The sequence below is a fragment of the Fonsecaea monophora genome (genome assembly GCF_001642475.1).
Source record: "Fonsecaea monophora strain CBS 269.37 chromosome Unknown Scaff17, whole genome shotgun sequence".
Taxonomy (NCBI): Eukaryota; Fungi; Ascomycota; class Eurotiomycetes; order Chaetothyriales; family Herpotrichiellaceae; genus Fonsecaea; species Fonsecaea monophora.
This window is the reverse complement of record NW_019173948.1, coordinates 250,636-277,148: the sequence shown is the minus strand read 5'-3', so window position 1 is coordinate 277,148 and position 26,513 is coordinate 250,636. Positions and strand designations below refer to the sequence as shown.

Genomic DNA, 26,513 nt, shown 5'->3' with positions numbered 1-26,513 from the left:
CGTCTAGCCCATCTAGAGTATTCAGCCAAGCCATCTCAAAAAGAGGGTTCCTTATCCCCCTCTCCTCCTACCCATCAGTCTCGTCATTGTTACCACCAACGACGCCAGCCACCACTACGACCACTACCACCGTCACCGCGATTGTCGGCTATTGAGCCATCGGCATATCCGATGGGGTTGGTGCGAGGGCCAACAGGTTGTCATTATCCGTGCACAACACCTGCACTCTCAATGCAACACTAAAACACTCACCAGGCCACCTACTTGACTGTTTCCACCATGAGTGAATGTCGTCGGTCGGTACTCTCTTGCGCTCGCTGTCGCAGAAGGAAAATCAAATGTGATCGAGCCATCCCCTGTGGCCAGTGCATCGCCGCAAAGTCGGAATGCACCGGCTTTAGTTCCAAGGACCAAGATCCCACCATTCCTAGGAGCATCGTCCAGCATCTTGAATCTGAGATTGCAAAGGTCGAAGGGGAACTCGCCCGCAATGGCCATTTGGAAGAACTCAACGCGTCGGACATTCTGGCGGGAATGCCCACCAACGACGGCATTCCTATTGAGGATCCCGTATTACCAATCATTGATCTGCCCATCTCCAAGAAAGAAGACACGCCCAAATTGACGCTCAATGTCGATGGTCTATCCCCACCGACTGCACCGAGAGACACGATTCGAGATGAAGTTATGAGTTGCGGAGAATTGCAGGCAATGATCTTTGCCATTCTCCCAACAGGCCCAGGAATTACCGATCTCATCTCGAGAGTTCGCATGAGCCTGACGCCGTCGACCGCCATAGCATCAGGATCCCCTAGAGAAGCGCGCAGAAAATCCATCTCACGGGCCAACCATGAAGTCAGCTGTACCATGCTCAAATCTATCCCAACTCCCATTCTGCGAAGTCTCATCAAGAAATACATGACCAGGGTCTATCCCATCTACCCTGTTCTCCATGCTCCCTCACTATGGCAGCAGCTTGAGCGAGTCATCAAGACGTTGCAAGAACTCCCCGAAAAACATCGCGCTGTTCCTCCGTCCTTTGATTTTCTCATCATTTACCTCATGCTTTCTATCTCTGCTACACTGGGCAGTGCACGAACAGGCCACGAGGCCAAGCACATGGTATTCTCGGGATCTCTCTTCGAGGAAGGCATTCAACATCTGACCGACAAGGCCAAGATTCCCTCCGACCTTGCTGGGATCCAGGTCACGCTTATGGTTCTCCAATATGCGTCTATCAACCCTCGGCTTGCGAACGTCTGGATGTTAACCGGGGCTGCCATGCGCGCATGCCTAGAACTTGGTCTGCATCGTGAAGCGCCCGAGGCTCTGAACTTTGACCCTTTGACTCTGGATCTTCGGCGACGTCTTTTCTGGTCAGCATATAATTTCGATCGTGCCATCTGTTCGGCACTGCAGCGGCCACTCTCCATTCCAGATCAGACCATTGACGCTCGGTTTCCTTCCATCCTTGACGATAAGCATATCCACCCCACTGGCATCGATCCAACAGGTGCTGAAACCAAAATTCACATGTTACGATGGGTGCATTTCCGTCGCTTGCAGAGCGCCATGACTGAAGTGCACTTCCAAGGCAAGCCTCTCGAACCAGGGCAGTCGTGGGATGACTGGCTTGTCTCGATGGAAAGACGTCTCCAGGCGTGGTATGAAGATTATAATGACGGTCATGAGTTGACAGAATTCACCCTGGCGCATGGCTTGACCAATCTACATCGCCCATCACCTCGAGTACCCTTGCCAGGGCCCAGAAGTCTAATGGTGGCGTTTGAGGCTGCCTGCTCCAGCGCCAAATGCCTACGCGACCACATCCTAACAGGTTTCTATCGGCGTTCGTGGCTGATCGCTCATCATGTGCTTGAAAACAGTATGGTCGTGCTCTTCTGTCTTCGCCACGGCTTTGACGCCATCTCGTCTCGCTTCAATGCCCAGCAAATCTTCGAAATGACCAAGGTCTTCACAGCGAACTTTTTGGCCCTCGCCGCGCAGGGATGGAACGAGGTATCCAATTACGCCGGCGTGTATGAGCGCCTTTTAGGACCACTACTGGAGTCCGTCTTTTCCAATCGGCCTCCTTCTCTATCATCGTTCGGTCCTGCACAGGATGCGGAACTTACGCGCCTACTCTATCCTGGACCTGCTCAGCTCGATAAACTCCGCTTCGGGAGCCGCTCAGGGCTTGAGGGAGACGGACTACCTGCATTTGACGTCGGCACGTTGAATTGGGAGGAGTTCAGCGTAAGTGACTCAAGGTCAGCGAGTGCGGAGGGATTCGTTGCAGGATGGGATCTATTTGATCCCAATGCGGTGGGAAGTGGAGGTCATGATTTGGTCTTTGGGATGGCGTGATGAATTTGCGACAAACTTCCACTGGAGATAACAGCACTGGAAGCCTCCCAACAGTGAGCATGTGGGGTTTGCCACTACAAAAATGGCCGAAAAGTCGGGCGTCTGTTGTTTTCAAAGACCGTCAGCCAGGGGACCGTGTGTTTGCTAAGTTGGGGTTATGCTGGTCCATGTCAGATTCGACCCACTCTCATCACGACATGGTCCCATCCTTATCCATTATCAGCCGACGTGGCGAATAATTACTACGAGGGAAGTAACGCCGAAACGTTTTCGCGTCAGCAATGAGCCGCAAAGACTGTTCTGTGAAATTGGGCGCTTCTTAACCCATTTTTCACGAGATGAGTTTGTCGAGTCCCAAAAACGGCCTGTCTACGGCGTCGCTGTCTGTACGGAAGGGGATATGCCTGGCCGGTGCTAGAATTGGATTCAACGCCGCCGGGCCGCTGTAGGCAAAGGAGGACAGAGGGACTGTCAGTCCGGACACGTCTACGATGCTCCAAAGTCGTTTGACTATGGGGGAGGCTTTCCCCTGGGACATCCCAGACACCAACCAAAACGAGAGCCTCACGTTTCGGCCTAACGACCCATTGATATTTTGTTGCTTTTTGAATCATGTATTATTCAGGGGACGTAAAATAATGATCATGGCGTTCCCACCAGAAACTACGACAGAGTAAGGTAGGGTGTTGGAGCGTGGGTCTCTAAGCAAAAAGGCAGGACAGAATGTGATGTCGTCTGCTAGTCCAAGATGACTTGTTGATATATCGATGTATAATTCACAAATGTATGTATGTTTGTTTTTTCTCCGCGCATGTCCTTGTACCTAGCGAGTAGGTATGTGTATATGTGTGTATGCATAATTATATACCGAGGATATGCCATGTATGTGGCTGGGTGGCCTAAAATAGCAAACCAAAACCACAACCACAACCACAACTACAACCACAGAGGTACGAGGTACGAGGTACTTTAGACAGCAGACTGTGTTTCAAAAACGCGCGAGGATTGGTGAGAAAGAGATTCGAGTTGGTTTGAGTTGAGATGAGAGGAAATAGAAATAAGGAGACAGAGAGACAGAATGGCAGTGCGAATCTTATTATCGGTTCATATCCGTATCGGGAAGTTGTTGCGAGCGAGAGAGGAAAAGGGAAAGGACACAAAAGGCGGATTGGACTCGAACTCTGACAATGATTTCGACACTATTATACATTGTTGTATGGCATATGGATGCAGAGGTTGGTTGACTGCGCGATCGGATAGAACCATGGGGCCTGGCTCATGGATACCGTGGAAAGATGGCTTCGAGTCTCTGGACCAGCGCATCCGGCACATTCGCCTGCGATGCGGTCGTGGTCGTCGAGCTCTCCATATCTTTCGCATCCTTGCCAGAGCGAGTCTTGAGAATGTCCCGCCAACTTGTCACATTGTGCAGCTTGATCTCTTGGTCCAGCACTTCCGCCTCCTCCACATCTACGCGTTGTTCCGTACGCATGCCCACTGTTCTTGCCTGGTTCCCGAATTGTAGTTTCCGCGTTGCCCAGACCACCTCATCCCCGCGCTGCTCTGGATCTGGTGTTGGGCTTCGCAGCGTCAAGGTTTTCAAGACGCCGCGGTTTGCGCAGAGTTGGACCTCGTGTTGCTCCAGCATCCCGCTGGCAAAATCGAATATTGGAGTCTGTTCGAAGATCCAACTCGGCGAAATGAGTTCTTGCATGCCCGTTGCCACCACAGGATTCAGCACATCGTACTCCTCCGTACCGGCTGGGAGAGTGATCTCATCAACCCCGGGTCTGCGAACACTGTCCTCTCCGTACATCTTCCAGAATTCCCTTGTGATGGCTTCCGTGATCTCTACTCTGATTGCCTCCCTCTCGCGGGGGTCAGGCGTCCACGCGAGATTCCCGACTTTGCTGCGCACACTCTCTACGCCTTTGGCGCTGATCAGGCCTCGACCGGGGCTTCGCAAAAACGCAGAGATTTGGTTCACGTACGGGCTGGAGTACAGCAAGGTCCCATGATGGAGAGCGCGGCCTCGGGTTAATTTGTACGCACTTCCGCTAACTTTCAACCACTCGCCCCCATCGGGTTGGAGCATGACAATGTCATTGCGGTCGTTGACCCGGACCGCTCCAAAGCCGTACCTTTCATCTGTGACTGCCGACGACGAGGATGTAGCTCTAGCACTTGCAAGGCTTTCAAGGCCCCGCACTACCATTTCAGCATGGATGCTCCTCTTAAAAGCCTTGGTATTCGGGACGATCACTGAATAATTGAGATTCCCCGAGTCGTGGAAGACAGTGCCGCCTCCGCTGCGGCGCCGGACAAGGTCAATGGGCACAACGTTTGTTGACACATTGTTCTCGCTACCTCTTTTGACCGCTTCCGCAACTTGCTTTTCGACAGGGAGCCCCTCTTGCAACCTCTTGAGATCCGCCTCGAGCCATGGGTTCTGATTGCGGCCGATAACCACACAAGGTCTGTTGGTGTAGAACAGGAGGATGTGTGAGTCGGGATGTGACTTGGTAAGCAGAAAGTGCTCGATCGAGAGGTTGAGGTACGGATTGTCCGAGGTCAGATGGAAGATGAAAGGGCCCGTCCCTTGCGAGACACGGGATAACTCTTCAGGACCCCATGCTGGATTCGGGGCTGCTGTGGTGCCAGGATGGATGCGGCGACGGTGCACTGCAGTCAGGAGGCTAGCCCGTGATAGGTTTCTAGACCGACCAGAGGATACCCGGTTCAACGAGGTCAAATGCAGCCATGGAGCCGGCCGCATTGAACAAGCAAAGCCCCGTCAAGAACGATGTTTCCTGTACAAGGAAGGTGACAGAATCATTCGAGACGCAGGAGGCGCAACAATGTGCATCGTCACAAAAAGCAAATGTTAACGGTCATGGGCTACAGAAGGAAGGTTAAGCGGATGATCTGATGAACATCGGAACATCGGAACATCAAAATATCAAACATCCAATTGGCTGTTTCTCATCTGTCCCTCATTCTCTCGCTCTCTGTGTCTCTCCTCTCCCATTCTCATTTACATGCTCGGTACATACTTGTAGGGTATTTCTCATCTTCATTCGTTGCCCTCAAACCCTCCGTGGTCATCGAATGCATGCATCGTTCCTGCATAATCTTTCAAGGGTATCAATTCGTGATTCGGCTCCTCCCCCACGCCATGCTCAAAGTTCCTCCGGCCCGCATATGGACGGACGGACGTCCAGCGGGCACATACGACTATATCCCGGCGCCAAAGTCCCTCCCAAATAATGCTTACCCTTGCACGCTTGTCCCCCCTGCGGCTCCTTCGTGCGCCTAAAACCGATTCGGAAAATAGTGTTGGCCAACCATAATCGCCATTTCTGCAAAGACCTAAACTGGAGAGCAGGGCCCATAATGCAGATGAATCGTCGCTCTGCAAACACCTCGCCATCTCGACCAGACAGTACTTTTGGGGGAAACCCAAGGCTCAGCTTAATCATCGTCCGCACGCCGCTTGCCCACAGACACCGGCGCGCCAACACCCTCTTCGACTTCCGGCACGCCAATATTGGTATCTGACCAGGGCTCTCGCCAGCTGCAGCCCGACGCAGTATAGAGGCCTTGCCTAGCATCGGCCACCCGATGGGCTCTTCCAGATTCGATCTCCTGATGAAGCTTGTCGGAGAAAAGAAATTGCCTGACGACTTTCCTTGTGTCCTCCCAACCTGACACCCCCATACTGGTGGATAGACTCTGGTAGCGATCGTGGAACCAGCGCTCCTCCGCAGCGCTCACGGGATGCACTTTCTCCGCCAGTGAACCCACATACAGCGCCCACAGTCGCAGTCGTCGGAATTGCGCGGCGTCATCCTCAGAGGCACTCTCTGTCAGCTTCTTGCGGAGATCCGTGATGAGCTTGAGCCCGAATCGGGTCGGTTCCGGTGAACCCAAGACCATGGCCGTCATCAATGCCGTCGCAACGCAAGTGTAAGCCTGTGTCACGGGCCGCTGGAACAGGTGAGGATATATCGCCACATTCACGTAATGGTCTGCGAGACGCGAGATGCAGTCGAACTTGCGCAATTGCTTCCATCTTAGTAGTTGATCATCGCTGGGAACGTCGTGTGTCTGGATGTACTCTTGCGCTTTGAAAAGCTCCCGTAAGTCAGTAATCACCGCTTTCATGATGGGATGCTCGACCAGCGGATCAATGGTGGCGGCGTGGTCTCCAAAAACCCCTGCGGAAAGCAAGCGTGCCTTCCAGGGCTGACTCAAGGGCCCGGGAGTCCACTCCGACGACGGGAAGAGTGGGCGAGTCTCGTACTTGAGAGCAAAGTAGCCATCGCAGGAGAGTAAGTCTTCCCGAAACCAGGCATCTAACAGAATGACTCCGCCGGCTGCGTTGACGAGGTTTCGCAGCATTTTGAGGTGCATGCGCGCGATCGAGGTGTTGTCGACAAGCGTTTCGGACGAAAAGAGCTTCAGTATCGCTTTGAGGGTGGCTAAGTCTTGCGGTCCAGGGCGAGCCACCCGCTGCCTCAACTCTGTCATGGCCTGACCTTGAAAATATCGGGATTGATAGGCGAGGCTTTCGTCCTCGGTGAGAACGCTCATGGCGGCTGCCAAAAGGCTCAGATATGCATTGGCGTAACAAGCATCCTGATTGATTAGAGCTGTGTCGTCCCAACTTCTGGCGATCTCATACGACCCTTCGCTTTTATCTGATTCTCTCGGCCAGCTTTGAGGGATGAATACTTCGTAGGCGAACGCTATAAGACTGTTAACCAGTGGAGTCATGGTTAAGGATGTCGGTTCGAACGAGCTTGCGCCGGGGTCTAATGGCCTGCTGGACGAACTCAAGAGGGAAGTGGGATCATCTTCGATCATGCTCGAATGTGCCGATGGCGTCGATGTGGTCGACGTTGGCAGTCCGCTACTTGACGCTTGACCAGAGCTGATTCCAGGATAGCCAAGCTGAAGAGGTTGTTCGGTCATCCATGGATCAAATCCAAACGGAGTTGGGGGATTAGCTCTTGACTGTGAAGCATGTGTCAACGGCGCTCTATTGTAAGGATTCACAAAGGGATCTGGACATACAGACTGCGGTTGTGACTGTGATGGCTGTTGTTGCTGCTGAGGCGGCGACCGCAGCAGCGGGGGTTGTCTCTGTTGTGGCTGCTGTGAAGGAGGGGAGAGTGGCCCCACGGGAACATTAGCAGACGCTCGTAGCTTTTTCGCTTGCTCCTGCTTCTTCCAACGCTCATAGCGGTTCATCACATGCCAGGACACGGCAGCATTGTGGTCTTTGGAATCAATATTGCCGGCATCCTTGTTGACGAAGGAGAACTCGCCCTTGAATGGAGCTGGTTGATCCGGAGAACGCTTGTCTTTGGACATGGATCTTTGAGACAACTGATGAGCGATGTCTTCTCCCAGGGAATGCTGATACACAAGAGTAGTAGCCATCTTGGAGGCAAAGCGTCGACACGGCTGTTTTGAAGGAGAGAATCCATGGTGAAGTCGGGCGAGAAGGCGGTAGGTCGTTCTATACCGATTTCCAAATGTTTAGCTGAGCATTTGCAGAGCGATGGAAGGTTATCGCAGATCTTCCATAGCGCTCGAGGCCCAGACACGAGGCGATAATTTCTGGATCAGTTGGTGTCAAGGACTAAACCCGTTATTGCAGGGCAGCTTTGCAATTCTATTGGAAGTTGTTCCGGATTGCAGGAGAGGCTTGACTGAGATCTCGAGCCCGATGGACCATAGACGGCCATTTGCCTCTCGGAAGAGGCACCAAGCTGACGGCCGAGGGGAGACTCTTCCTTGATGCAGTAGGTTGTGGCTTGTATCGAAGACATCCCATACAATGACATAAGCACATTGGCCCTCGGAAAATGCGCAGACACAGCCTGCGGGATCACACTGAGCATGGGATGCCAAATCCACGCTCGGCTCGAGCCTTTGGGTGGTTTTCCTTCGTGTTGGCGCCAAAGCGATCGGGCGGACACGAGCGCCAATACGAGGGAAGTGGGATATGTGCCATGTCTTGTGCCGCATCTGCTTAAGTCAGACCCTCGTCATTCCCTGCAATCGAGCCTGCCGTGTGGTTTCCTGGCCAGGTTTAGTGCCTCCAGTAGCGCAAGTTGGTCCTTGTAATAATCGATAATGGTTAGCTAAGCTGGAGAAGATGAGCAAGTCACCCACAAGTGAGTGGTACCAGGTGGGAAGCGAAGAGAGGGGCCCTGGTGACTAACCCTGATCCTCGAGTATTTTGGCCCTCGTCACTAGGACGAGCCGAAGCTGCACCGTCGTCAATGAGTGTTTAGTCATAGCACCTTGTGTTGGTAATGGTGGTTGGTGATCTATTCCCAGCATCTAGTCGCGCGGAAACAACATTGCGACAGATTGATTTCTTGCTCTCGCTTGCCATTTTGTGAATAGTCCCTCCTCTTCGCTAGGATGACTGCTAGATCCTGCGTTGACTGAACCTCAGATGACCTCCCAGTGTTTTCTTGTTCGGTCTGATTCTTTCGTAGGAGGACGGCGCTGAAAGGGTTCCGCAGCTAGTGGCAGTGGTCAATCGTTGGTTCGGTGTTTCGTAAGACTCTCGATGGATGGGGGATTGCCCGCCAGGATTCACTCCATGCAATGGACGGGAGACCTTGGGCAGCCAGCTGAGCCGACGACGCACACAGTGCATCTATCTGGTACTCGGCAAGTAGGACGTCTCGTAGAGCTGATTCGAAATCCCGGCACCTCAGACGTTGAGGTGATAGCGACGCCGAGCTCCGGGTGTTGGGGGTTTGACGATTTTGCAAGCCGCAGGAGGTGGAGGAGAGGGTAGAGTGTGACCCAGAACTGAGAGCCACGCAAAGGGCATCTCTGGTCAAAGCCTGCACTTGTGGCCCAGTTGACTACTCTTCCCAAGGCCAGCGGGATGTCATCACCACCGATTAGAGATTCTCTTCTGAGCGAGATTTTGGGATGGGCGACAAAGAAATGTCTCTTTTCTATCTCGGCCAGATGAGTGGGGCTCTTATATAGCCTTGCTCAGTGTCCGAATTGGGAATGCTCTCTAGAATGTCTTTGTAATACGACGGCACCCAGATCAAGCCACCATCAAAAGAGTTGCATACCTCTAAACTGCCAACGACGACCTCTTTAACCAGTCTTGGTCAATACATAGTGTTATTTGTCAGAAGCACTGCGATCACAAACCCTAAGGATCAGTCGAGTCGAGCAATACGGATCTGTACCTCAACAGCCACAGCTCGACTCAAGGATGGACGAACCGTCTGTTGAGTAGTTTTGGGAAAGGGGGGGGGGTTTCCGAGCTAAAACCACCGTAGTCTCTAGAAGCATTGGGTTCGTTCGACTTCGAGGCAAATGGAGGTGTAGCAGTCTTTGCTGGGCTTTGTCTTTTTTGGAATATGCCTTGAGTCTGGCCATGGGTCCGCTGGGAAACTGGGACAGACCACAATGTCGCTGGCACAATCGACAGTTCCCTTGGCCCAGAGGCTTGCCAGTCACAGAAATGCCTCATAACAAGGGATTCGCTTTGCTCATTTCAAAACAACCAGCATGCTAGTCTGAGCAGTGCAAGCAGAAACTTGCCGCCACGCAGTATCTCCCTAATCACAACGCCGAGCAGCACCAGGTATGCGATTGTTGAAAGACAACGCATTTCTGTGACTAGTCAAGTAGACCAATTCCTGCGTAGGGATTTCCCCATCGAGAGAGGTAGTGTCACGGCCGTGCAGACGGCGCAATAGATGCGGTGATGAAACAAAATGCCCCTTGGTCCTCGGGTCAGGCAAACCCTGGCAAAGCAGATGACGTACCCGAGATAGAAGGAGGACGACGACGTGCGAGTTCAGGAGTCGTGTGCTTTGGCCACAAAATCATGGAACGGCAATTCAGGCGACGCAGCGGGTAAGAATCCAGGACGCTCATCACTCGAGGCACAAGGACTTTTGCCAGTCGACATCTCCTCCTGTGTCTGGTATTGTCGCCCCCTCTCCACTAGGGAGGTGGAAGGACAACCTTCCGTGGATCGAGTCGTATCGGATCGAGGGCTGCGCACCACACATAGACGGCATGCTGCAATTACACAGGAAAGCGTCGACCTAGAGCATATTGACTGTGAGTACATTCCAAGGCTTCGGACTGGCTTTGATTTGGTGAGACCGGTCCGAACAGATCCTTGAAGAGGATGACCGTGTTCATAGAGGACTGTGTTGTTCAGGCCAAATCGCTCACCCTTCAATTTGATCCTCCGGGATCGACTATTCGCCTTCTTCGACCGGAGATTATTTGGCGAATTCAATCTCAGAGGCTGGACACCTCCTAGAAATGTTGGCGGCCGTCAATTGTCTTGAGACTCGCAGTGATGGGGAAGAGAATGCTGACTGACACGTGCCATGCACACCACCTGAAATGGAGAACACCCTTCACACCCTTCCAACATGAAACAAAACACAAGGCCGCTAAACTTAAAGTGGGAGGGCGGTTCGGGATGGCTAGGGAAGCACAATGATCCGCATAAGAGGCGGCTGTCATATCCGCAGTGGCGCTTGTGGAGGGGGTCTTTGTGGCTGATCAAGAGCACAAGAATTGTGCCTATTTGCTTTTGTCTTGTCGTACAGACATAAGTCAGGGAGGGCACGACCTGACCTGGTACAACCCACAGATCTTAAGCCCAAACTTGGTGCAAACAACGAACCTATCAACCGGCCCGCATCATGGGTCAACCAAACGACGGGAGTGTATCCTTCATCTCGCTCGCCACCTCTTGTTCTCGTGTCCGGTTGGGCCCAAGACGTCAATGTCAGGCCTTCGAAGGTGGCATGACTCGTTAAAACTTTGCCCAACATGAGTGCCGAAGTGTGCCTCACAGTGGCTGGAATCGAAAGTCCGTCCAAGCTTTGGATCAGAGAAAATGTGGTGGCGGAAACAGAGGGCAGGGAGATCGCCAGAAATGCGGGGGATCTTCCATACAAGTGATTTGCCAGCAAGTTGCTGGCGCTCCCACCTAGGAGATTGATGTGTATCGGTAAAGTTGGTATAGTTGGAGGGTTTAAAAGACGACTGACCCGGAGTACAAACGAAGTAAAGTTGAAGGCGCAGAGAGGCGTTGTGGACTCTGAGCAAGTCCCTTGTCCCTTGGTCTTTGTCATCCTCCTCGGTCCTAATGCGGAAGAATGATAACTTGCGGTTAAGAGGCCTCCCTTTGCGACAGCAGCCGAGTATTCAGGCACACCCGGAGATGCCAATACCGGGTTGTTATTTTAGGGAGGGCATAATCAATCTGCTGGAAGAAGTAGTCTCACTGATTGGGACGGCATTTCCCAGGCTGCGAAGCACATGGGGCGAAGCAGGTCCACCTGGAGTGGATCGAAATGATATATAGTACGCCATCGGTGGAGGCACTGGATAGCCCTTCCAGCGAGGAAAAGTACGAACCACTGGAGGCAAATCTCCACCTCAGTGCATGGTGGCAACGGTCGGAACTTGACACATGTTTGGAGTTGAAGGTTTAGAACCGCCTGGGATTCGAGTTTGCTCCGCAATGCTCTGCGTACTCGCAATCTTCAGAGAGTCATCGCCGTCAGAAATGGATCTCGAAAGTAGGGTGAGCCTTAAGACTAGGGCGTGGGTGCGGTTGGTAGGAACCCTGTCAGTGCTGGCTGCGAACATGCAGAGGGGCTAGGTCCGGCAGTGTGCGCTAATCCATGAGTAGTCCTCTGCTGATCTCAAACGATCGCGACGATCGCATGCTCAAGGTTTGCGCGGTCCAACTTGAAGCATGTGAAAGGTTCGAGACAAATCCCAAGGGGGTCTTCCTTCCCCCATGGTTCACAAATCAAGCTGAGGCTCAACTGCCACACTGCTCTCTTCTGCGTCAAAAAGATGACCAATACTGGTGGAGACAAAGCGCCATGAGATTCCTGAAGATTTGCTGTGACGTTGCCGAAGCGGCAGGGTTAAAGTCTGTTGTTAGGGGGCCTCGAGTAATCTGAGCGGGCAGCAGCGGTAGGATTTGTTGGCTCAATGTGGCTTTCACCTAGTTTCTGTGCTTGTTCTCGGCGGGATGCTTCATTCGCTCTTCAGCCCTTGATCCCCAACCAGTTTGAGCAATGGTATCTTAAGCCCTGGCATGACTTTCTGCATCTTCTCCACACTTTTTGCTCGCCATCATTAGGTGGTGTGGCAGCCAGGAACGGCACGCGCCCAACGCAATGCAGAGGCAAAGCGTTCGGCATTGCGATGGTTGTGGAAGGAACAATATTGAGAAACCCTCCTCCATGTTCATGCAGTTCCCGTCTCTCCGGCATGGAGTGCAGTAGCAAGGCACAAGGGCGGCGCTCAAAAACCATCCTGCGCTGTCCCGACATCATTTTCTTATGGCATGAGGGGCCGCTGATGCATGTTTTATGTTGGCTCAGACCACGGCGTCGACAAGATGGCTATGTCTAGAAAGGTCGTACGACGCACAGTACCTGGGCCCGGTCGAAGCAAGTCCGACTTCATGCTGGATAGATTCACACCTCGTATTCAAACGTGGTCTGGAAGTGTTGTGGCGACTGTGCCTGTCCCAAAGCAGAATCCTGATGATAAGGCGAAGAAGCCCAACTCGTCCTGTCGCAAAATGTATGCAAATTCCTTGCTGCAGCCTGCATGAGCTGTGAGTGTGCGTCAAGGCCAGTGTTTTCGCAACGGAGACAGCTGCCTCACTTGTCGACCTGCAGAATCGAGAACGTGTAACTCTGTGACGGGCAGAAAAAGGACCCGACGTGTCGGCGATGAGAGGTATTTTATTTTACTTTTCCATGGGCGTCATTGCCTCGTCCTGTGCCTCTCGGATTCTCTTCGTACTCCCCTCTACAACTGAAGCCCATTCTTTGCACTTTTCTGAACTTGTCTCTGATCATAGTACCTTTAGACCTGATTGAGTGCGAACATGACCGGGGCTAGCTAGGATTATGCGAGTGATGGCCTGTCGAGGTGGGTGAGAGGAGCAGGGATTCAGAGGGACCAAGGGCCGTAGCGATGCAGGCGTCGAGTAGTGGCTTGTTCTCGGAGGGATGGTGGCTTGTCTGAAGGCATGCCCTTACGAGCAAACAAACCCGTCTTCTCCGTTCTGTTTTCGCGTCTGCTCCCTGTCGTTATCTTGTGCCTTTTCTTGCTTTCCATCCATATGGTTGTCGCTGGTGCATGGTCAGGGTTGTCGAGCTGTGAACAGAGAGCGGCCCGCAGGCGGTTTTCCTCGTGTTGTGTGGTGCTGTCGGCAAGAGAGTCTAGCTCCAGGCCAGTTGTTGCCCAGACCTTACCAGACGTAACTAGGCTTGGGGCCGCCAGCCCTGAATAGGCACTGAGGTGCCGGCTAGGCATTATTTCCCGCCTCCACTGTGCACCAGTTGAAGGGCACTGGGCGCTGATGATCCCACCAGAAGTAGCCCACCCCCTCCGTCATCTTTTTTGCTGCACACCACTGCACACCAGAGGGCACCCTTGGGCTGTTGCTGCTCGCTAGCCGTCGCCGCTGGTCCTTGCAGGTTGTCCCCATCCGCAATCCAACAGACTGCTCAGACTGATTGACAGACTGACTTGACGGACTGGCGATCAAACTGCCACTCGTAACGCCCACTCTCTTCCTTTCTTCCACATCCTTTCTTTTGTACCTCGCACAGATCTCTTGCACGACTCACTGTTTCATGCCATTGAAGAGTCCTGTTCAACAACTTGTCGGCCTGCCAAACACTGTCTACCCCCTCTCCAGCCATTAGTGGCCCATCGATAATGAGAGCATCGCCCATCCACGGCCGCACCCCTCCCCAAAACTAATTCGGGACCCTCGCTACCACGGCTCAAGAGCCATATCGTCCTTGCCTTCGGGATCCAGAGCCTGCAAGACCGTTTGACGTGTTTTTTTCACACATTGTCTCTGAATCACTTAGAAGCTGCTGTTGGCCCTACACACTTCTTTCTCCCAAGACAACCTGTCCACCATAGGCAGGTCTTTGGGGGAAAGACATTGGTATTCTGGGGATCAAGAAGAGTTCAGATGGCAGTCACAAGTGTTTGCCCCAGGGCTGGTGTTTGAGTAGAGGCGTTCACAGCTGAAGTTTGGGACTGTCCTTTGAACGGTCTCTCCATGTCCAGCGCCCTCTTGACGGGACAAGAATTTTCACGCTTGGTCCCGGAGCAATGCCAGACAACGTCGGTATAAAATGGGCTCCTGATCTGCAACGAGCCTCTCACACTGTAAACACTGGCGGACACATCAGGGACATTGAAGAGGACCGTGGGACCGGCTTCAACGACGTCCTGTCGGGAGACGTATATCAAAATCTCGGCGGCACAGAGTCTGACACTCAACGAAATACTCCTACCGCTCTTTCTGCTCAACACCCCCCCGATCCAGTGGATGAGGATGAGCTTCACGAGTTGAACTGGAATTCAAAGTATGGGATCGCAGCGTCGCCTGGGTTTGCCCCGCTCAAGTCCCAGCAATCCCTTCCGTCGTCGACCCAGAATTCTTCAAACTCGTTGAAGGCTCTCGCCGAGCGCGACGTTGACCGGTCGCCTGGTTCGGCAGCTTCACTTATAAACCGCGCCCTGTCGACTAAGTCCTCCCACGGACAAATTCGCGGCCGCCGTACTTCTCACTCTAAATCATTCTCGACTTCATTTGCCAACTCAACTCGTCTATCCAACAACGAGCACCCAACCTATCCTATCCAGTCATTTGAAGCACTACAAGCTCAGTTCCATGCCCCACGACCCACGCGGCCTCTCCGCACGAGAAGCTCGCATCCGGCCCAAAATCTTCTTTACAACGAAATGTCCACGTGGACTAGGCAAGGTCGTGAACGTAACTCGCCTAGCGTGCAAGCCGCAATGACTGCAGACAATACTCCGATGTCGAGTCCAGGTCTGCTGCATTCGGGCGACCGAATTCCGTCGGCTTCGTCTCTCAGCGACGCTGAACGTCAACCACACCATCTTCAACCTCCAAAAGAAACCCACACCGTCGAGATCGACCATGATCACTTCTCCGGTAATAAATTCGTCAACAACTACGAGATCATCGAGGAAATCGGACGTGGTGAACATGGTAAAGTCAAACTCGGCAGAGACGTCGAGAGGGGCACCATCGTAGCGGTCAAGATCGTCCCAAGATACTCTGGCAAGCGGCGGCTTGGTCGCTTAGGAACTCCAGAAGATCGAACAAAGCGCGAGGTGGCCATCCTCAAAAAGGCCAGGCACCCAAACGTCGTCAGTCTCCTCGAAGTCATCGACGACCCCAACAAGAACAAGGTCTACCTCATTCTCGAGTATGTCGAAAAGGGCGAAATCAAGTGGAGGAAGCCAGGAGTCCGCGAGGTCCTGGCAGTAAACAATACTAGATTCGAGCAAGAAAGGGCTGGGATTGAGCTTTCACTTGAACCTACTGAAAGAGACCTTTTCAGTGTCAGTCAAGCTAAAAGACGCCATGAGATGCAAGACAAAGCCCGCGCCTTAAACACTAACCCCACCCCGAATTGGAGCCTCGAGCACGGAGGCGAGGATTTTGAAGAGGACGAGGAGCTATCCGAGGCCTCTCGTTCTGCCTCCCGCCACTTCTACGAGTCCAGCAATCCCAGCAGAACTAGTTCTCATGATGAGTATGCGGAAGGAGCTCTGGCGGGCAGCATGTATGGCGCTTATGCCCCAGATGCTTACCGTGGTCGGAGCTTCAGCATCGCTGCTAGCGTTGGCGCGCTCTCTCACATGTCGTCCGAATGGAACTTCGACGAGACCGACGACGAGCATGCCTATGTTCCAGCTCTGACGCTGGAGGAAGCCCGCCGGACCTTTCGGGATACGCTCTCCGGTCTTCAGTTTCTGCACTTCATTGGTATCATCCATCGTGATATCAAGCCAGCGAATCTCCTGGTCGCAAGCAACGGTACTGTCAAGATATCTGATTTTGGCGTGTCGTACCTCGGACATCCCAAGGATCCTGAGGATCCTGACTACAAGCTGACCGAGAATGATGTTTCTGCGTTAGACGACGAGAAAGAACTAGCAAGATCCGTTGGGACGCCTGCTTTCTGGGCCCCTGAACTCTGCTATGAAGATCCAGCCATGTTTGAAGAAAAGGATGGCCCAAAGATCACTGGCGCACTAGACCTTTGGGCATTGGGGATCACACTCTATTGTATGGTATACGCCCGGTTGCCGTTCTACGCAACTGAAACCATGGGACTTCACGAAGCAGTATGCCGGACCGAGGTTTTTCTCCCAAGGACTCGACTTGTGCCGGTCGACACAACTCAAGACAAGCCAACCTCCGAGGTGCCAAATTCCATCAATAGTAACAAGAGACTCGACTATGAACTCAAATTCGAGGTGGTTCCAGACGCGGTGCGCGACCTCATTCGTCAACTCCTAATCAAGGATCCCGCGAAGAGAATGACAATCGAACAAGCCAAGCAGCATGAGTGGGTTGTCGAGGGCTTGCAAGATCCGTCACAATGGATCAATGATCCTGACTTGGAGAAAGACAGCAAGAAGAAAATCTTAGATGTGGACGAGAGGGAAATGTCGCACGCAGTCGTCAGGAGGAACATCATTGAGCGTGCACTCAGCACAGCTGGACGAATCGCAGGCAATTTGCTTGGAAGGAGCAATACGCGGAAGCGTGCTCCTAGTACAGCCACAACGGCTAGCCACTCGAGCGACTCCATTGCCTCGCCAGCAGGGTCCAGTACAAGCACTGTTGGGAAGACTGAGCGAGACAAGATACGTGATACGCGTCGATCTAGTCTGCGCGGCGACGAACTTCTGACGGCTTTGAAAACTTCGAGAGACGCCACCGAGCATCCGCTGGCACAAAGCCAGACTGCCAGTCCAGACTCGGCCGGACAAGAACACTATTTCAGTGAGTCGTTTTCCGCCCAAAAGGCTGCGTCGTCGGCTTGTACTCCCATGGCCATACGTGAAGGACGACCTCCTGCGCCTGACAGAGCAACGTCAACCCTCTCCACGGCCGATTCTGTCAAGACAATTAGGGCCTCGCAACTGCAGCGATTGCCCTTGCCGTCTTCAGGCTTAGCGCGTGACGAACGACCTGTCTCCCTCGACAGAGGCTTTAGAGCCAGAGTCGATGGGCTTTGGGAAGGGACTACAAAGACCTTGGCACGCATTGGGAGTCGAGAAAGACGGTCTCCGCGAGACGAGCGGTCTCCATCGTCGAGCCGAAAGTCTTCCGAAGGTGATGCACGCGCCGAACCCAGCGTTGCTGTGAGCACTGCTTTGGCTGCAGGTGCTATTGAACCACCTGATCTTCTTCGTGACGCCGCTCTAACCGCTGAGCAGAACGGTTCTCCGCCAACGCCACATATCGTGACCCAGAGTGACTATAGGGCATCATTTCGAGCACCGACATCAAGCCAAGAGGCCTTTGAACAAGCTCAAGAAGTCAATCAGCGGCGTCATCTACAGGAAGTCCAGCATCAAGTTCAAGCGGCCACAGAGGCTGGTTCAAAACCGCAAAACGTCGTGACCGATGAATGTCCTCCTTCCCCGGACGACATTGCCTTCCTCGAGAGACAGCGTACACAGGTCTCGGGTGAAGCACCGCCCTTCTTCCTAGGGTCAAACGCTATTCAAGGAGGACCGTCGGCAAGCACCATTGCCTCGTCTCTAGATGGCTACGGTGCAAGCAGTGTCTCGCAAAGCATGTCGAATCCGAGCATTGGAATAATCTCGGGTGCCTCTTCCCCGCCAGGAGAAGGCTTCCTGGGTCCAACATATACGGAAGCACCCAGAGATATTTCGGCCCTCGGTAAAGAGCCACTTCCTGAGTTCATGCGCACCGCGGACACAATCACCAAACATGGTCGGCCTACACAAATCGCCAGCGGCCCGGCGCTTGAGCATTGGCAGAATGCAACTCACGATGACGACCACGACGGCGATGACGACTCAGATGACGGAATGATGATGCCGGCTTCTACAAACAAGAGGTTTTAACGTTTCTCTCCTATCCAGGAACTCCAGTAAAATACATACGAACAGCAGTGACGACAGTTTCGACGCTCTTTTACAAACGATGAGGAACTTGGCTCGAATTTTCGATAGATACCCCTGCTTTTAGAGACAAAGCAACGGCGCGCTGGAAAGGGCAAGGCATTTTTGTGCTTGGGCATTGCGAGGAGCTGGAAAAAAGGAATGCCTCCAAAAGGGTAGGGTGGTCTGTACTTGGTTTATGGGATGGTCTTGATGGTCAGTGTACATCAAACATGCAAAAAGTCGCATGCTGTTCTTTTCATCTCGACTCAGGGAGGTTTTCCATGTACATTTAGCTGTGCAGCTTGAGCAGGCGACAAATGGGGGTCCAACGACAAAGGGGTGGCTTTAGTGATATTCTTCAGGTCTCGCCCTGGGCCAAAAGGTGAAATGACGATGACGATCACAATGAAATGACTCTTTCCAGCAAATATGATCGGCCTTGTATTCCTCATATCTATCCGGTGATCACTGGATACCTCCCCGAGTGCCACGCTAGATATATCTAAGCACGTTCTAAGGTAGAATACAAAATGAATCTGGCTGGATCAGGCTGGGGTTCACGTGCGATCACGTGCCTTGACCGAAGGCGGAAAATGTGCCAAGCAGATGTCCATCTGCGCAATGTCAATGTTGGGAAGCTGGATCCTGTCAATTGCTACATACAACTCCGCAGAACCTTCGTTGACATTTCCCCTGCGGTTGCAAGTCGCTGTGGGTTCTATGCGCATCGTCGAACGAGAGCCCGTCATGCATTGAGCATTCTCATAACACTTTTTCCTCTCTAGTGTTTCGCTCCCAAACCTCTACTGTGACTGCCTCATAACGGGCGACAGCGGCCGCAGTCCAAGTCAACACGATGCAGCGAATATTACGCATAAACCTCCAAGCCCGCAATCAAACACTCAAAGCTTCTCGGCGGAAAAATTACGAAAAACTCCGAGAGGACTGGAAAGAGTACGAGGCTCGTCTGATCCAGAGGGAGAAAGTAAAAAATGGGCACATCAAAGCTGAGCGCAGAGCCCGGCGGGAGGATTGGATCATGGGCCCTCTAGCACCGAAAAGAGATGTTGGCACAAAGCAAGATTTCTATGGCACTGTGAGCAACCTGCTCTACCAAGGGCCAGTCTTTCCCACGAAGGTTAGGCATGGACCTAGGAGTAATGGGTGGGATCCCGTCGGAGGTGAAGGATTAGAGGAGGAACAGAAAGAGTGGGAAGGGTTCGGCAATGAAGGGAATATTGTGGAGGGAGACCGAGTCTGCATTGTGAAGGGGAAAGAGGGTTTAATCGGACAAATTGGCAAGGTCAAGGATGTCAGCAGCGATTCTAAGGAACTGAGAATCGAAGGTCTCAATATGGTATGGACAACGTCTCTTGGACTATGCGCTGGTCGTTGCAGCTATGAATCTAACTTCAACTAGGCCGATGTTGAGATACCCGAGAGCTTTGGCGAACAGCGCGACAAAATACACTTCTCCTCCCTCGAGTTACCGGTGCCCATCGCCGACGTACGACTTGTGTACCGCCTCACCGACCCTGCTACTGGGCGCGACAGAGATGTCATCGTGAAACACATCCGTGGCGGCTCACCTTATTTCCAACGTGAACCTAACTCGCCTCTACCTCGACATACACGGTACGTCGCGGGTGAAGATATTCAGATCCCTTGGCCGGAAGTCGAAGCTCCCAAATATCAAGCCTTTGAAGGAGATACTACACGCTATGATGTCGAGTCACAAACCTGGACGCCCACAATATACCAACCTCCTATTCCCTCTCCAGAGATATTTGACGACCTGACAGCAGAGGACAAGTATCGGCGAGATAGGGCATGGCACGAAGATGAGTATGTGAGAATTAAGATCTTGGAGGACGCTCGTGCAGAGTGGTTCAAGGAGCGGAAGATTCAAGGTCCCCTGGCGAAGTTGGCCGAAGAGAAACTCAAGACGGTAGCACAGAGGGCTGAAGCAATCAAGCAAGCCGGAATGAGCGAAGAGACGAGGAAGCTCTTGTTGGAGGAGATGAAGGCAGCAAGGGAAAGAAGGAGACTGAGAATGGCGGAGTGATGGACAAATTCCGACTGCTGAGAGGCATGTCACTGTCGATTTCTGCACCCGACTTAAGGAGTGATTGTCATATGGGCCTGATGTGTCCGCCAAAAGCTTGTATTTGGATGTAAAATCAACAGCTAGGATGGAGAGTAGTCACCGATTAGCGGTGGCAGTGTACATCTAGAATATTAGACACTCCCCTGGGACGACAGCATGAGCAAGTTCCCCTTGCCAATGGACCTTCAACGAAGTCGGGAGTCTTGGTTGAGTTCATCCTTTGTTGATTAGCACTGGTTTTTCACCGCGGCCGTGCTGTCGCATACTCGTATTCGTGGTTGATCATGCCGAAACAGACACATTTGTGATGGTGTCGCCCGCCGGTTCTAGCTTGTGTGGCTTTGCAGAGAAAGCTCAAGTGAGTCTCGAGTAAGACTCTTGCGGACAACGCGTTGCTTCAGCCACTCCAAACTTGCTTGTTATTGCCTCTGCCCTTGACTGTTTCCGGTCTCCTTTAATATCTTGCGAAGATCGTAGAGATCCCCCTTCCTTCGCGCCTGTAGCTGTCGTTGAGCAAGCGATCTTTTGAGACCAGATTACATATCCCATTTGTACGTCAGCGCGGAACATAGTCATCGCATGAGAATCTTCCTCTTCACCTTCGTCAAGTAACCAGACTCCCTACAAACTCGACGTTCTTGGCTCTCCCTTGCCTCTCGGCGAGCTGGGGCCACTGCACGAGAAACCGATTGACGAACGGTCTCAACAGCCTCCCGCTCAAGCTGAGGGTTTTCACCCGGGCCCACGACTCGATGAAGATGGTGCGCATCTGCCCGGATTGTGTATACCCTTCGCCGGAGCTTGCAGTGGAGGTACTCTGCGTTGAAAGAGGGTCCGAGTGCGCTGTGGAGTCCTTGACGGGTGGGCGGAGTTCCGTGGGACCTGAGAAACCAAAGAATAAAAGGATGACAGAGGCGAAGAAGACGATAACCCCGGTTCCGGGCCCGTTGGTCAGGATCAGATCCGGATAGGATAGTGGAGCACTGCCTCCAGGTTGTGATTTAAACTCTCGATGTGTGCCGCAGAGGACGCTGAGGCAGTCGTACAAGCACCGGAGACTTGAAAGGGGAGTCGTGAGCAGGGACTGATGAACACGTCGCGCGCGGTGAACCGTCACGACGCTGTAGTTTGGAGGTGTCTCTTCGGAAAAGGACGAGGAGGCTTTCAGGTTCGACGCCATCTCAGCCTCAAAATCTCTTGCTTTCGAGGCGGAGAATTCATCCCCCGAACTCACCACGTAGGTCCGCCTGGTGAAGTCAAGCGGCAGTCGGCGGTATTGGCTCAGAATGTTCAGCATTTCTGCTGTGTGCCCCCCCGAGCCCAGCACAACCAACAAATGGGTTGGATTTCTCGAAGAGGGCGGAGGACGTCGCGATGTTGGTGGCCGATGGAGCACCTGGACGAGCCGAAAGAATGACAAGCTGATCAAGATGCAAGTGCTGGCGAATATGAAAAGCAACGGCTGGCGGAATGGCGAGATGGCAGTTAGTGGTGCGAGCATGGCGATCGAAATGATTGCTCCGCCAGGGAATAGGCCTCGTTGTTGTTCCATTTGTGTCTTGTGCAACTCCATGGCTGCTGAGGAGATCAAGTCACACTCAGAAACCTGTGATTTGGGTCAGGGTCTCTGTCTATTTCGGGCCAGGAGCTGGGCGATGAGTTCGATTCTGGGAAGACTCAGCATGTTCAAGGTTGATTGTCTCAGGATATAGCACGATGTGTATCCTAAACCAGAAGGTGTTGGCAGTAAAACATGCTCGTCGTTGTTGAGCGCAAGGCTGACGAGGCTTTGAGTGGGCGGAGTGTTTTATCTGTTCGGTGATAAATAGTCTACCCCCGAGACAAGCTAAGCCCAAAATGGTAGACAGTTGACTGCCAAAAGGTTTGGAAACAAGGACGGATGTCTGATGCGTTGTCTCTTGGATCCCGCTCCTTGTACAATAATTTGTTGGACAACAGGCCTATATGAACGCATCCCAGGCACCCTGCAGCTAGCTTCTACAACCATGCGAACGCAGTCATGCCTGTCACACTCCGCCGGCGCCTGGATTGTCACTACTGTGGGCGCAGATCGAAATTGCCAGCGGGGAAGAAACCTGGTCACAAGTTTCAATGCGAGCACTGCCTTGCCGTCAATTTCTTCGATGAGGTATGTCCATTTTCTCCTTTGGAGATGTGGTGCCACTAACACGTCGCAAAGAACGGGGAGATAGCCGATGTCCCCCTAGAAGAAGCCGCCCCAGTTCAGCGTTTCGCGCAGCCCGTCGCTACGAACCCTCTCTCCGACGACTTCTCTTCACAAGACTCGGTATTCTGTTCGACATGTCTGAAGAACCAGCAACTATACACCTACAACCTCTCCCAATTCCTTCCAGATCCCGACCACCCCGAGTACGAGAAACTGGAGGCCCAACTCCCAGAGTACAAGAAAGGACTCGAACAACGCTACCCCCAGTGCTGTGCCAAGTGCGAACCCAAAGTCAGAGCACAGTTGCATAAGGCTACGTACAATGCCAGAAGTGACCACCTTCGACGGGTGCTGGAAAAATCACGACAAAGAAGGGTGGCCAGTCGATGGGGGTGGAGAAGTCTTCTTCTCAGTGCCGCGGGACTGGGCCATACAGTTAGTCTGACCTTACAAGTGCTCTGGCATCTGTATGGCTCTCAGGTGGTTGCAGGGTCGTCGAATCGACAACTAAAACCTGTCGAATGCTTCTCACAAATGCACTGTGTCCGCCAATGCGCAGAAATGATGGAGCCCATTGTTGGACTATCTTTGGTATTGGGCCTGCTGTGTATCTGGTGGAATCCAAAGTGGCAGCACAAGTTGTCCAACAATGATCAGCGATTGTCGGGCCTGAACGAGTATTATCTGGCGCAGTTTCTCCTTCTGGGGCTGCGGTTCAGCGCTTGGATAATCTTGTTCCATGTCCCTCTATCGTTGCGACTGACAGCAATCTTGCATGCCTGTTTCGCGGTCGCAATCACAGTGCTTGCAGGCTGGTCGATTTTTGGAATTACAACAGTCAAGTCTGGCCCTCAGATTAATTGGCACGATGACCCTGCCCCTTTGCTGTCAAGCACCCAATTCAGCCCTCCTGCGCCTTTCGAACAACCAGAACCCCAACAACCATCGAATGAGCCCTTCAACATCCACAATCTGGGAACACCTGCAAGACCAGCTTATCAGGCATGGAATCCTCCCACGCCCCCACCAGACAATGCTGAAGCGATGGACTGGACACCATCCCAGCCGACATTCCAACCTGAGCTCAAGCAGATTCGGTACACAGCAACCGAGCCCACGCCATTTCACGGAAAACTACCAGCATTGAATACTCAAGGAGTCCTCAAAAATCAGAGTCAAGCACGGACTGGTAGAGAGGCCATTGGTCTCCCGCCAGGGTTTTTTGATAAGTCAAAGAAGTCGTTGTTTCCCCCTCGTCAGACTGGAACTGGCAGCGAGGCGATAGCGCCACCAAAGTTTTTCGGGCACGAGCGACATGCCGACACGGGCCTGGAAAGCATCTTTGATACCGTCTTCTCTCTCCAGGATTCGTCCTTAGATCAGCCTGAATCTGGATCCAAATCGGATCCAAAGTTTTCCAAGGCTGTATCAGGAAAAGAGCCCAGTCGCCACCAGTTGAAAAATGGGAAAGCTCTGTCAATACCAAAACTCTTCAGCTGCTGGTCAATCCTCTCGCTCGCAGTAGGCTTAGCGGCATGGCTCTCCGAAGCTGCCATGAGGCCTGGGACTTCCCAACTGGGTTATTACACCGTCCTTCTCAGTGTGGTCGTACCGTTGGGTCACATCACCATCGTTCTTTGTCTGAATGGTATTCATGGTCAAGCCGCAAGAATACTCATGTACGCTTTTGAAGCAGTCGTTTTGATTGGGGTTGCCATGGTCCAGGAGCGGTTTGGGGAACTGTTTAGGAATGTGTGGGATAAGCTCGCTATTGCGGTCGTGGCTCTGCTGCTCCCTCAAGAGTTCCTGACACTGACTCGTTACCACTGGGCACCTCAGGTTCACCGTCAACCCATTTTACATAACGCTGCTCCGTTACAGTCAATCCCTGCATTACTGACGCAAAAGTCACCCAACCCACACCCCGGCGCTGCAGCGGCGCCAGTGCTTCAGCTGCCACGAACAGATTCAAGCGACTCGGTCGAGAGTCTGAAGTCAATGTCCACGACTACCACCACCACAACAGCATGGGAGACCCCACGACCCGAGCATTATCGGTTTGAATACACCGATTCATCCGACCCTCTTTCGACAACACCGAGGACAAGGTCTTCGGTTAGTCGGGATCGTCAATCACAAAGCTCAAGTCGAAATACATTAGGTGTTGATGCTCTATCACTAGGTGGAGGTGGCAGATTCCCACGACGTGAGAGCATGGGCATTTCAAATACACTCAGCCGGATGGGGCTCGGGTCTTCTTCTGGTTCAAGCATTGCTGGGCCAAGAGCGAGACGGGGATATTGAAGGGTTGGTTCAGTCCAGGGAGGATCCGTATACGGCAATAACACGTGTCTGATGGAGGCATTCTCATTTTATGTCGGGGGGTTTTTTTTAAAAGCATAGGGAGATTGGCAAGCAGAAGGTGAACAGGATAGACCCTCTGACGGCGTAGCGTAGCATATTATGAATCTTTTTTCTTCTCATTCCATTCCAAACACCCATGTACTGGGATCTGTTACATGACATGATGTGGTCATCGACAGACACTCGAACGGACAAAGGACTTGAGGCGACTTACTGATCAACAGAGTCGGGTCAGTCCTGTCCTCCCCAAAAGGCGGTTCGCTCCGTTTCTCTCTGTCGAGAGTCCATACCCCAGGTCAAGTGCAAAACACATGAATACAGTCAGTCCGTTGTTGGGCTCCAACGCCGCCAAATACTCGTCCAAGGACTGAGCAGTCTATGTCAATTTCTGCTTGATGAAGAATGATCTCAGATGTGACAGCTGCCACGCGCAGGTGACGCCCAAGACGCCCAGCTGGATCAACGTCCACCGGACGATTCGCGCGTTGACTGCTTCGCTTTGATCGCGGAATTCTGCTTCGCGCTCCTAATCACACATTCTGGATTAGCGACTCTCCACGAAAAGGAGCCCTACGCAGGGCAGATGTATGAATGGTGGGGGGGGGGGGGGGGGGGTGTGTTGGTCTCGACTTACCCTTTGAAACTTTTGTTCCCTCCTGATATCTTGCAACCGCCCGTTCAACTCCCGCACTTTGCCGACAATGGTGTCGATCTTGCCCTTGTCCTCACTCTCAATCTTACTCGTCTCTCCAATCGCCATGTCGACCGTCAACTTCACTCCTCCCAACACATTCCCGCCGTTTCCGAACCATCCATTCACACTGATCGCCGCGGGTCCAGAGGGCGTAAAGCAAAGTCTGTGCAGGCCCGCATCCGCGGCACTGAATGTGAACTTTGAAAACTTGTCCGAGGACTGCGTGGTCTGGGTTACGACCCGGTGGTCGTTGTCGAAGGTCTCTTCGACAGTGAAGTGGATGTTGAGGTCGGGCGTTGCTGAGAAGGATTGCGTCTGGGGGTTGTAGGCTTCGGATTTGTATGTTCCTGTATTTCCACCATCAAATCAGTGTCTGGTTGTCTTTTGTTTTCTCTGTCCATCTGGGACATCCTTCGCGGTAGAATCGTGCTCGGACAGATGTCCATCCCAGTAGCGGTATTCCGATAATTGGAACACCACAGCATCAAATGATAAAACCAATCAATTCTTGACATACCGACCACTAGCGTGCCCTTCGGCAAATCTTCATAGAAGCACTTGGGCGTCGTGCCATCGAGATAGAAATATAGTGCCTGTGTTGAAGGTATGAGGATCGAAGTGACTGCGGCGAAAGTCGCAAGTAAGGATTTCATCTTGCTCTCGTGACCTCGCTCGTCGTGATTGATCGGACGTAGGTCTGACGCTGAGAAATAACGGTAATGGCGCAGGAAAAATCAATTGAACAAAATGTCCAA

The 26,513-nt window shown here is 52.7% G+C and overlaps 8 protein-coding genes across 8 annotated transcripts; 4 read left to right on the top strand and 4 right to left on the bottom strand.

The window, feature by feature from the left end:
• Nucleotides 1–279: 279 nt before the first annotated feature.
• On the top strand, nt 280–2,367 carry AYO21_03492 (hypothetical protein; the record flags this gene model as incomplete). Its single annotated transcript, XM_022653466.1, has 1 exon — nt 280–2,367. The coding sequence occupies one exon, from the start codon at nt 280–282 to the stop codon at nt 2,365–2,367; it is 2,088 nt and encodes a 695-aa protein (XP_022514276.1).
• Nucleotides 2,368–3,643: 1,276 nt separating this feature from the next.
• Nucleotides 3,644–5,129, bottom strand: AYO21_03491 (hypothetical protein; the record flags this gene model as incomplete). Its single annotated transcript, XM_022653465.1, has 2 exons — nt 3,644–5,049; nt 5,102–5,129. 2 exons carry the CDS (start codon nt 5,127–5,129, stop codon nt 3,644–3,646), a joined length of 1,434 nt encoding a protein of 477 aa, XP_022514275.1.
• Nucleotides 5,130–5,838: 709 nt separating this feature from the next.
• On the bottom strand, nt 5,839–7,812 carry AYO21_03490 (hypothetical protein; the record flags this gene model as incomplete). Its single annotated transcript, XM_022653464.1, has 2 exons — nt 5,839–7,383; nt 7,444–7,812. The coding sequence occupies 2 exons, from the start codon at nt 7,810–7,812 to the stop codon at nt 5,839–5,841; spliced, it is 1,914 nt and encodes a 637-aa protein (XP_022514274.1).
• A 6,741-nt stretch (nt 7,813–14,553) lies between these two features.
• On the top strand, nt 14,554–18,366 carry AYO21_03489 (hypothetical protein; the record flags this gene model as incomplete). The annotated part of the gene is made up of 1 exon (XM_022653463.1): nt 14,554–18,366. One exon carries the CDS (start codon nt 14,554–14,556, stop codon nt 18,364–18,366), a length of 3,813 nt encoding a protein of 1,270 aa, XP_022514273.1.
• An 895-nt stretch (nt 18,367–19,261) lies between these two features.
• On the top strand, nt 19,262–20,470 carry AYO21_03488 (hypothetical protein; the record flags this gene model as incomplete). The annotated part of the gene is made up of 2 exons (XM_022653462.1): nt 19,262–19,762; nt 19,826–20,470. The coding sequence occupies 2 exons, from the start codon at nt 19,262–19,264 to the stop codon at nt 20,468–20,470; spliced, it is 1,146 nt and encodes a 381-aa protein (XP_022514272.1).
• Nucleotides 20,471–21,116: 646 nt separating this feature from the next.
• AYO21_03487 (hypothetical protein) lies at nt 21,117–22,085 on the bottom strand (the record flags this gene model as incomplete). The annotated part of the gene is made up of 1 exon (XM_022653461.1): nt 21,117–22,085. One exon carries the CDS (start codon nt 22,083–22,085, stop codon nt 21,117–21,119), a length of 969 nt encoding a protein of 322 aa, XP_022514271.1.
• Nucleotides 22,086–22,532: 447 nt separating this feature from the next.
• AYO21_03486 (hypothetical protein) lies at nt 22,533–25,004 on the top strand (the record flags this gene model as incomplete). The annotated part of the gene is made up of 2 exons (XM_022653460.1): nt 22,533–22,661; nt 22,713–25,004. The coding sequence occupies 2 exons, from the start codon at nt 22,533–22,535 to the stop codon at nt 25,002–25,004; spliced, it is 2,421 nt and encodes an 806-aa protein (XP_022514270.1).
• A 436-nt stretch (nt 25,005–25,440) lies between these two features.
• Nucleotides 25,441–26,411, bottom strand: AYO21_03485 (hypothetical protein; the record flags this gene model as incomplete). The annotated part of the gene is made up of 3 exons (XM_022653459.1): nt 25,441–25,590; nt 25,699–26,105; nt 26,276–26,411. 3 exons carry the CDS (start codon nt 26,409–26,411, stop codon nt 25,441–25,443), a joined length of 693 nt encoding a protein of 230 aa, XP_022514269.1.
• Nucleotides 26,412–26,513: the final 102 nt, after the last annotated feature.